Source organism: Echinops telfairi, unplaced genomic scaffold, assembly GCF_000313985.2.
Source record: "Echinops telfairi isolate 266 unplaced genomic scaffold, ASM31398v2 ScPeMD7_53;HRSCAF=182, whole genome shotgun sequence".
In the NCBI taxonomy this organism is placed as follows: domain Eukaryota; kingdom Metazoa; phylum Chordata; class Mammalia; order Afrosoricida; family Tenrecidae; genus Echinops; species Echinops telfairi.
This window is the reverse complement of record NW_022103951.1, coordinates 8,774,375-8,785,500: the sequence shown is the minus strand read 5'-3', so window position 1 is coordinate 8,785,500 and position 11,126 is coordinate 8,774,375. Positions and strand designations below refer to the sequence as shown.

The following is an 11,126-nucleotide window of genomic DNA, read 5'->3' as shown; positions in this document are numbered from 1 at the left end:
GTGGCTCCTCCACCGTGAGGAACATTTGGAAAGCCTAAGCTTCAGACCAGTAACAGCTATGCCCTGCTGCTGGGCCGTCCGGACCAGGTGCCTTCAATCCTCCTCCCTTATCAGTTGCACGCGTGCTGGCCTGTGGGCGCCCCTCCTCCAGGTTTTTGGCCTGAGGACAGAGGCCAGCCCAGTGGCCGGTCTGCTTGCAATGGAAACATGGTGTTCGAGGAGGCTTGTTCCGGTTAGGGCAGTTCCTAGCCCAATGACCCGGTCGCCAGCAAATGTAGCACTTGGTACCTGGTTCAAGGTCTGAGAAACCTGGGAGGCATTTGACAGGCACCTGGGCATGCCGGATGTCCTTCCTTCTCTCCTTCTCCGGGGCCTGAGCCTCCCCTTCCTGCTCCTGATTGTAAAAGGCCGTATTAGCACAAGCAACCATCTCCCCTAGGGTAGCTCCTTCAGGCTTCTGCACTAGTTTTTGTTGTTTCTTGCAAATGTCCGGTGAAGTCTGTGTGAGAAACCTGTCCCTGATTAAGATTTTCCCCTCATAGGATTCTATATCTATAGCAGTATGATTCTTTAGGGCCTCCTTTAGCCGCTCTAAAAAGCTTACAGGAGATGCTGTAGGTCCCTGGTGAATCGCTGTCACTTTGGCATAATTAATGGCCTTTTGCCTACCTGACTTTAGTCCATTTGTGTGATGCACACCAGGAAATGTTCCCGCGCCCACTTGTCCTGCGGCTCACTATGATTCCAAGCAGGGTCAGTTAAAGGTACAGCTGTTTCCCCTACTGGGCACTTGGCATTCATCACATGTAACTCCTCTGCAAACTTCCTAACACCTTTGAGCACTCGTGCTTTCTCAGAGTCTGTCATAGTCTGTCCCAGGATGACCATTACATCCTTCCAGGTTAAATCATAGGCCAGGGTGAGGTGCTGGAAGTGTTCTATGTACTGTTTGGGTTTGTTAGAGTAACTACCTAAGTCATTTTTAATTTGCTTGAGTTCAATTAGAGTGAAAGGCTTATAAACTGCCTGGGGATCACATTTCCCTGTTGCCTCTACTATGGGTTGAATGCTCAGGGCTGTTTCAGGGCTGGGGGAATAGTTGCCCCTAAGTCCAGCATCCCTTAGGGGGTCCTGGGTGCACTGGGAACAAAGGTCTCTACTGCTCCTCAAGGAAAAATGCTCTAACATATGGCATCTCTACTCACTTCCCCATCATTCCACAAAAATGTTCTAGCTGAATCAGGGTTGGAAGGGAAAGTGTACCATCCTCTGGCCACGATCTCCTTTCTCTAAAAGATACTATGGCCAAATAGAGTTGCAAAGTGAAATCACCTTCTGTTTGTCCAGCCTCTCTGGATCAAATCTATCCCAATTGGACAGGATACATCCAAGGGGGCAATTCCTGGGTATCGAGCTGGTAAGTCCCATCTAGAAAGCACAAAACAAGGAGGCTATTGAGAGCTTGATGCCTCAAGGTCAATAACCGCAGCTTCAGTGCGCACCTCTGGGGTTCCGTCAATTTGAGGCCTCAGGCAGGTGCCCCTGCCTGAGGGAAGGGGTCAAAGATCAGTTGCTGCAGCTGATGTTAGGTCCAACTGTTTTCTAGACCACAAGCTAGTGTGTCGCCTGCTTAGTGTGTCCCCATGGCCAGACTCTCAAATCTCTGAAGGGAAGGGACGTCTATCCGGTAGCTTGGGGAACCTTTAGGGAAATTGGAATGTCTGGCTGGAACATCGTGGTGGTGGAGCTGTATTAAGAGCTGTCCCGAAAAGTGCTGGAGGCAGCATCACTGAAAGGCGAAAGTTAACAGTTACTCGGGCTAGGCTTCCGAATGCCTTTGTCCTAGGTCTGGGCAACGGAAAACCAGCAGGTAGCAAAAGAACAAACCCTCACTGGAAGAACACTAAAGCACCTTGTTTGTAAAACCAGGAGAAAGCTAAAGGGAATGGAGGGAAAAAGGGAAACGGCTCCCGCGACTAGGCGGGGCTAAGTCCCGGGCCTAAGAAACCAGCTACCTAGGCACCATCCCTCCATGTGTTTGGGGCGGTGGGCAGAATCTTGGCCAGGGTCACACATTCTGTTGACCCGCAGCCAAAATGGCAGACACCTGGTGGCACCATGCTGATAGGGAATGGAGTCACGTGGTTGGGAAAATGGGGGCCACAGCTTGCGGCCTAGCTGAAAGTCAGCCTGAGGCCAGCCACCAGAGCCAGAGTCCTGCAGAAACCAACAGGATTTACACGGGTACATCCAGCTATCCAGCTGGCCGGAACACAAAGCATACCACTAAGACTCGAAAAGGCTTTGGGAATCAAAATCCTTCCACCCTGCAGGCACCAGTGTCCAAACCCCCTCCCAGAAATCCAAACTGGGGAAGACATGCAAGTTCCCGGGAAGGTTGGCACAGAAAGGCAGAAGTAAAATCCCGTGCACCAGTAAGAATAGGTGAAAAGACGGACATAAAAAGATGGGGCTGCGGCAACACATTACGAGTGTCCCCAGCAGTCGGTTCGGGGAGTCTTCCGCCTCCAGTGTTGTGGGAGGAGTTCAGCCTGGCTTCCTTTCCAGCTACGCGCCTTCTCCCGAGGGTGGTGAGATGAAAGAGTCCAGAAGGTGCCCAAAACCCATGAGACCAGGATGTGAGGGCCCACGCCAGGAAAGTATCTGGAGCCGGCTTACCTAATATGTATCGGAGTCACGGCATCAAATTATGTTAGATCTCTCGGGGAAGAGATATACCTCCGTCCTTGGCTCTGCACGAGAAAGAATTCACACCGAAGCCTGGTTTGTGATCCGAGTGAGTTTTATGAGAGAAGAAGTTTCAGGTTTACACAGGCACCCCGTAGGGCCCCTCAGCCCATGCCACCTGCCTGGAAGCTACTCGGAAAGTCACAAGCTGGGCTCTGAGCTCCTGCTTTTTTTCAGTTATTCCGTGGGAGGCATGGTGGACGACCCTGGTCAACCCCATTGGCTGAATTGAATTTACCTGGCCTAGGTGGGCCAATCTAGGTTCAGCGCCCACCCATGTGTACCTCCCCTTCCTGGCCAGAAGCCTGAACCTCTAAGCATTGCAGTGTACCACTCCTTCTTGGCCAGTAGCTCAGACCTCTGAGCATGCGTAATGGACGCCCTAGTCCCTAAGCTAAACTACCTAACACATGCTCTGGTCTAATCCGATTTGCAAGGTAGAATTGAGGTCTTGATAGTACGGGGCAGGAAGCATTAAAGAGCCAGAGGAAAGTTGTGTGTTTCATCGTTGCTATACTACACCCTGACTGGCTCATCTCTTCTGTGTGACCCCTCTGTGAGGGGATGTCCAATTGTCCAAGTGAGTTTTTGTAGAGAGGAAGTTTCAGGTTTTGCACAGGCACCCTCAGGGCATTTCACACGCACACGTGAGGATCTGAGGTCAAAGAAACCACACCGCTAAGGAGCAGCTGGAAAACAGGGCAGTGGGCTCCCAATTCTATCTTTTTAGGGAGGTGTGGTCGATGGTACTGGTTGACCCTATTGGCTGAATTAAGCCCCCCTGGGCTAGATTGGGGTCTACCCAGGTAGATTGGCTTTCTGGCTCAAGGGCCTGAATTTGCCCATGCCCACTAGCCTTTATCGGCTTCCAACTTCCAGTAAGGGGGGAAGGAGGCTTTGGCATGTAGAGGGACAACCCCTAGTTTCTGTCTTTAGCTACTAAGAGTTTCACCTGGCGAAACTGTTCACCACAGATTAGGAAGTAGACACCAGTATGCAGTGCTTACCATGCTTACTGGGTCTTCTGGCCCAGTCAGGGACTGTACTGTGGAGTTGGGAGAGAGATGCCGGCCAGACCTGGTGGCAGACACGGATGTACTGACAACAGGTGAAATTGCTCATCTAGATTAGTAAGGACCGACCAGGAAGCCCGTACTGTAGCCTCCCTAGGGTCTGGGTGTTGGCTTCAACTCACAGGGTCCCAGCCAGGTGCTTCTGAAAGTGTCCTTCAGATGGGAATTTGGGGGGGGGGGGACATGAGTCCTCCTGGAAATTTTGTGCTAGCCATTTTTAGCCCAGGGAAACAGGGCTGGTCCATTGTTTTTCTAGCAAACAATTCTATTTGGCATCAATCGTCTATTTAGTCAAGGAAGACATCTGATAATGCTCTAGGGTAGATGCTGTCAGTACAGCAGTGAAGACTGCTACCCACCACCTACTCGGTGGTTCATTCAAGGGGTAGCTGCTGGGGAAATGGAGTAGGTGGCGGGTCTGGGGTACGGGTGGAGGTGGATGGAGGTGAGGGTTGCTCTCATTTTGGGGGTGAAAGAGGAGCCTCTTCCATGAGGTGTCAGTGGAGCCAGGAATCAAGACTTCATCTGAGATTGCAGTGAATACAATTTAGAGGTTGGTAAGATTGGTGGATGTCACCTTTATATGGTAAAGTGAACTCAACTGAACATTAATTCAATCAAAGAAAGGCGGGGGGGGGATTGTTTGGTTTTGGGCTAAAATATCTCAGGTAATTCATACCCATCGTTTGATTTGGTAAATCTACTTTTAGGAATTAGCTGAAGGACCAAATCAGAAATGTGGGCAAAAGTTTCTGCTCAAAGATGTTCGTCACAGCCTTATTTAAACAAACAAAAAAAATTGGAATCAACCTAAAATGCCTTCTCCCCTCCAGTCTCTAAAGACTACGGACTGCTCCCTTGGGATTCAAGAGCATTTCCCTGCATATCTCTTGGAAGTGGGGGTGAGGGGAGGGGGAAGCGGTCTGCAAGCAGGGATGGGAGGAACATTTTACACAAATGAATCATCTCTAGCGAACAACTTCCTCTGAGCATTTCATAGATCTTCCAGCCCTGGGCAAAAGCTTGGTTTTCTTGGATTGAGATGTTAAAAAGAATCCATTTGGAGAGAATCCCTCCTGGGTTGTTTTTGTTTACTCAGCATAGTTTTTTTCCCTCCTGGGGATTAACCATAGGAGTGTTACTGGTTTCACTGTGGGTTTTTTTGGTTGGGCTTCAGGATGGCATGATCAGCTCAATTTATTTAAAAGTTGGTTTGTGAACACTTGTAACTGTTTTAAGTAATAAAAACTATTGTGAACAATATTCCTTTCTGGGGTGCCTTCCTACCAAATTGCTCAAAGTTTGCCAACAAACATCTGTCACCTGTTTTCTGGTGAACTAGTTAACATTATCTATTCTGTCCCTGATGGCGTAAGGGGTTGTGTATTAGGCTGCTAACGAGAAGGCCAGTAGTTTGAAACCACCAGCTACTCTGCTGGAGAAAAGATGGCAGTTTCTACTCCTGCTATGAGTCAGCATCCCCTGGATGACAGTGGGCTTGAGGGTTTTTGAAGGTTTGTGGTTTGAATCAACCCAGTGGCTCTGTAGGAGAAAGAGCTGGCAATCTGCTTAGTGACGGGCTCTCACTGTCCTGGAGTCAATGCTGGCTCGTAGCGCCCCTATAGGCCAGGGTAGAACTTCCCCGTGGGTTTCCCAGAACATAACTCTTTAAAAGCCTAGAAAGCTTCTTTAAGCCTGAGGAGCGGGTTTTGAACAGCTGACCTTGCAGATAGTAGCCTAATGCTTAACCCACTCCAGCCTAGAGAATCCTATGGGGCAATTTTACTTGCTGAATCAAAACTGACATCTAACTGCAGCAGCCATTTAAAGAGAATAATTTCATGAAGCTTGTTCTTCCATAATTCAATTTGTCACCAGCTCAGCTTATCTTTCCCGACAATTCGAGACACCATCTGATAGATCTCCTTGTTCTTCTGTTTCATTGAAATATCACCTATGGCTCCATGGAGACAAATGGGATGGCCCATCTTCCTGTGAATTCCAAATTCGCAAGCCTGAGCAGCTCACACGGTTGGTGGTGGGCAAGGAAAGCTCTCCTGAGCCTCCAGCGACTTCACAGACACTCCTTAGTTTCAAGGGCCACCTTACTCTGGCTCCATCTGTTGGGCACCCAGCTTTGGTGGCCTGAGGGGCAGAAGTGGGAAGGCTTTAGAGAAAGTTTCATCCCCATATGATCCCAGTCTCTTTTCGTCAAACACGAATTTCTGGCTGGGCAAGTTTTCTTGGCTGTGGTCACTGTGTTCCTTCATTAGAACGAATTTTGTGAGCAGTCCATGATCCCTTCAGCCCTCCCTCAGTGGGACCCTCCCATCAGCCATGCTGGACACCCATTACCCACGCAGGGACGGCTTTGTTCCATGTCTCCTTTGTACTAAACCCAACAATAAAGCTCTCTTGGTCCTCAAACATCTTGATGATAATTTGGGCTAAAAGAACTAGAGGGCTAAAACCTAATTTAATAGACAAAGGGAGCACCAGTGACCTCAGGTTACAATACAAAAGATTGGTGGAACCTGGGGATTATTTTTAATCTAGCCCCTGACAACTCTGAGCAATAAGTTCTGCACCCTGCCGTTTTTCCAGAAAGGAGCTAGCTGCTTATGAAAAAAAATCAAACCCCATTAAACCAAGACACACATGGATAATAGAGAGTTACTTTTATAGGAGACTTAACAAAAATTAACAAAACACACGCAAAAAACAACCCATACACTTGAGTCTGTGCCTATAGGACTGTGCATGAACAACGGTGGCTTTATACAATTCTCTAATAATTTAATAACCTTTTATGCTAAACATTTTTAGACCCAACTAGCATGTTCTGCTTAAATATGAATCTAAAAATTGAACAACTTGAAATCTGAAATTCACACCTGTAGCTTTTAATGGATTATTTCTGTTCATGTGGGAAAGATAGGTTTGTGTGTGTGTGTGTGGTGGTGGTGGTGGGGGGCACTATAGTCCAAGTCTTGTAACCATGTTTCTGTGAGAGTTCATCAAATGGTGTAACATGGAGAAAAAAATTGTTTGTATTATAAAAAATAATTTCTCTTGGACCATGACAACTTTGAGCAAAAATGATTCACAAAATGTCATTTTAATCATCTTTACAAAGCACAATACTTAAGACTTTTCTAAATACAACTTTAGAAAATGAAGCAAAAAAAAAATCTCCAAGAGATGCCTGGTAGAGTCCATGCTGAATGCTAAAGAATGGTTTTGAGTGGTACTTCCCCAGCCTTTCCATATTCCCCACGGGTCCCTTTTGAAAAGCAAAGCATGAAGATGGTAGCTGTCTGGGGGCTCATCCACTTCCATGATGCAGCATCCTCTTGCTGGCCAGCCTGGGAGACCATAATGAAGCTGCTCACACCACCATCTCCTAGAATGGCTCCTCCCCCTCCACGTACACAGGAAGTCAATGGCCACCATATGGGATGATGCCAGCCCTCTAAATCGCACTTTGCTATTGCCCCAGGAGGGTCCTCCAACCCCTCAATCCATTATAACAACACCCCTCCTCTGTATACACATTATACAAAACTAGACCATTAGACTTTTATAACCAATAAGCAAAAAATCCAAATGTCAAAGATTCTAATCCTTACTTCTCTTGTAGATGGTGGGAAATCTCAGAAGATATCCAGTTGAATGTGGAAATGCTTTGCTTCAAAGAGTCAAGGCCAAGGGAATGTTAAGAGTGCACCCTGGAAACTTGGTGTACTTGGCTCCAGAGAGGCCCAGAGATCAAGGCTGCTGAGAAGGCAGTCTAGCCAAGTTGGGGAGCTCAGGGGATGAGGGTACTTTCTATACACTTTCCTTCCCAAATTGACCTGGCCCAGGAAGACCAGGGTTGGCCTGGGAGGGCTCTGCACACCCTCAACGGGCAGCTGTGGTAGGCCAGAGGGATTGAGGAAGAGAAAGGACGAGACTTTGATTTGTACTACTCTCAGTAACATGGGGTGACACCCCTCATCATTCCTTCTGTTTCCAATTCCCGTTCTTTGCCATTGTACAAATCTATTGATGTTGAGTAGTTACACTGTAAAATTCAGGAAACGGACAAAACAGCTTTTTTAGCAACACAGAAAACACTTTTGCGCCCACTCCCCCATCTTGCCAAACAGTATGCCTTACTGTTGGCTGAAGATGAGCAAACAATGACATCGTCTCAAGGCTGAACTTTTCATCCAGCTAACACTGGGGTCCTTGGGAAGGAGGAAGCAAGTCCATAAAGGCAAGAGTGTGCCACCAAGTGGAAACACGTCATCATGACCCTCCCCCCAATTCTCTGTGACCTGTGGAAGGGGTGACAAGAGCAAGGTAAAGGACATTCTGTGGTTACAGTTGACACAAGGACCGACAGGTAACCCAATGCAGGAAGTAACACAACTTTCCCCCCTGTGTTCATTTGCATTTTACTTTATTTATTTTTGCTTTCATAATGCATATTCTGTTCACACAAAAGGTGCAAAGGGCAGGAAGCAGGGGTTGAACTTGGCGGGTGACAAATCAAGCAGGGGGCACATTTCTAGTTTCATGAAAAAAACCACGGAGAACGTAAGAGTCATAGCTGGTCCCACACAGCGCTCCCAACTTCACAGCGACCTCCTCTGCAGACTGATTGGGGAGGGATGCTTTGAGGACAGTGGCCTCTAGTGGGCTTTAGTAAGTAGCTTAAAACAAAAAAGGCTTTTTCTTTTTTCTTTTGTTTTGTTTTTCTTTCTCTTTTTGGATCGCGGTAGCTGCATCACAAAAGCTCCAGTCCAGAGGGTGGTAAAAAGAAGGCACAGATCATTGCAAATACCAGGTTGTCTCCTTCTCGTTCCGTACATGAACCGTCGGTGGAGAAGCTGAGATTTATCTGAGGGTGGGGGGCTTGGTTGGTAGCAGGGACAGGATGGGGATGGGTGGACCTAAACTTGCATATGAAAAAGAATCCTCAGGGGGAACCCAAAGCGCGAGGCAGCTTGAGGCCTGAAGTAAAGGACAGGGACACTAAACCCTGGACTTCCGTGTAGTACAAATGCTGGCAGGTGGGGAGATGGGCGTCTGTGACAAAACACGGGTACAAAAAAATCAAAACCTTATAAAGCTTGTAAACGAAGAATCGGAAATTACATTTTATTCATGGAAAATATCATCAAAATAGTACCACTATGGACTAAACTGCCTGAGTTTTCGTGTCGCGTGAGATCTCAAAGTAGAAAAGACTGTAGCACAATTTGCTCTGCGGAAGTGGAAGTGCCAGACCCGGGGGATGGGGTGGGGTGGGGGGGACATGGCCGGTGGGGGCAGGCAGTGGGGGGCAGCTTCTCCTCTGCTCTCGGATGGAATCGGTGTTGTGCTATCAAGACTTGTGTGCTAATCTGTCAAACAGGGATGTGTGTGGAGGCAAACCTTTCATCTTTTGGCACAAGGTTATTTTGGCTGGGGCGGAAAATTGGAGGCTCCGACTCAGGATGAATAATGCGACGTTTCACTGATCAAGTATTCATTTCGACTGAAGAGCTTTCTTTATGTCGTTCACTTCCATCTGTAGAGGAAAACAGAACCACACACAGTCATCGGGTGCTGGCAGGGTTTCCACACCCTGCAAGTGTATCGAACTGGCTGATTAAAAGAATCAGCCTGACACTTTGCGGGTGAAGAGACTTCTGGAAGCTGCAGCCACCCAAGCGAGAGAGGACCTCTGCGCCAGGAGCCGGCGGCTGTTTGTCCTCTCCGGCGACCAAGATCCCACATTTGTCAAAAGCAGCAGAGCCGCTTTCCCTGGCCAGAGACAGTGCCGGCCTATCTGCTGAGGTGTCTTCCAGCACTCCCAAAGTGTCATCAAGCAGGCTCCACCATTTCTTTACACAGCTTGGGACCCACTCACCCCTGAGAGTACCTGTGCATGGAAGCTGAATTACATTTCTGCCATGGGCACGCAGAGTGGCATCAGAGTGCAGAAAGGCAGAACTCTGACAACTTGGCAGGACTGGCGTGGTCAGCAGGGAGAACAAGAGAGCCAGAAAGCAAGTGTGGACAGCTGTGGTCCCTAGAGTCCCGGTGATCATGTCAGAAACCAGCTGGCAACAGGGCCTCTCCAGTACCACGCCCAGCAGTTACTATAAAGACGTCTCCTGGAAACTGGTGGAACTTTCCACAGAGCAGATATTGCAGATAAACCCCAATGAGAAACTCAGCGGGGGGTGGGGGGGCAGGTTTACTCATGCTTCTCTTGCTCAAGACTTCCTGGACCCCAGGAGGGACGTGCTGTGAAGCTGCCACAATCCTAAGAAAACCATCCCTGAGAGTTTGTTTAAACCTATAGGGAGGTAACCACCATTTCTTTTCAAATTCGGGCCTTCGTGCTGCTCCCACCTCCAAATGAGCCTCTAGACCTGAAGGGTAGCAGGCCTCTGAGGGACCCACCTGCAACCGAAGCCGGATTTTCTTCTCTTCATCCAACTCCGACAATAACTGCTTAATCTCTCGTCTGGAAAGCAAAGGGCAATAAAATTAAAGCCAAGCCCAGACTTACCCCGAGAGAGATAAGCACCTTTATATTATCACTTTGGAGCCCTGGTGGCATAGTGGCTATGAGTTGGGCTGCTGCCAGGTCAGCAGTTCGAAACTACCAGCTGCTCCTCAGGAGAAAGACGAGGCTTCCTACTCTTGTCAAGAGTTCCAGTCTCTCCAACCCAGTGCTCCAAGATGTGAATCCAACATACTGGCATGGAGTAGGGAACCAGTGGAGAGGTCTGAGGGGCCGGCCCCAATCCCAACTAGGTGGACAGCTGCCCCTCCCCCCAGGCTAACTTATTTCAGAGGACAGCACTGAAGCTGCAGCTCAGGGAGAGGGACATGTCTGATCAGAGCACACAGGAGCAAATGAAGGGGAAGGAAGAGAGAGTGGAGCACATCCTGGCCCATCAAGCCTTGAGGACAATATTCCCGCTCAGAGCAGCCAATCCATAGAGAAGACAATATGGCCAGCCCCACTATGAGACACGACATCCTTCACTGACCCATAGCCCTACAGGTTACAACACTGGAGAAACAGTGTGGGAATTGTGCCCATCTGATCCTACCACACCAAGGCAAAACACTAAGGGTGTGCAACAGAACAGCAAGGGGGAACAGTGCAACAAAGTTCCCAGGGAATACCAAACATAGACTTTTGGGCCAGGGCTTGGGACCCCATCAGACTTGACCAGAAAACATTGTTCAACAAACAGTCCTTGAACTAACTACAAGCTTTTCTTTTTTGGTTGTTGTTGTGTTGTATTTTCTTGGTTT

General features: G+C 48.4%; 1 protein-coding gene across 9 annotated transcripts in view; it reads right to left on the bottom strand.

Annotated features, from left to right (window-relative positions):
* Positions 1–8,248: 8,248 nt before the first annotated feature.
* The window catches only part of SH3KBP1 (SH3 domain containing kinase binding protein 1), a 340,714-nt gene continuing 337,836 nt past the window's right edge, over positions 8,249–11,126 (bottom strand). For all 9 annotated transcript variants that reach the window (XM_030885785.2, XM_030885786.2, XM_030885787.2 and 6 more), the window contains 2 exons: positions 10,260–10,323; positions 8,249–9,378 (listed from right to left, as the gene is read on the bottom strand). In XM_030885785.2, coding sequence (XP_030741645.1) covers positions 9,337–9,378; positions 10,260–10,323 — 106 coding nt within the window. In that variant the 3' untranslated portion in view covers positions 8,249–9,336. The remainder of the gene's footprint in view (positions 9,379–10,259; positions 10,324–11,126) is intronic.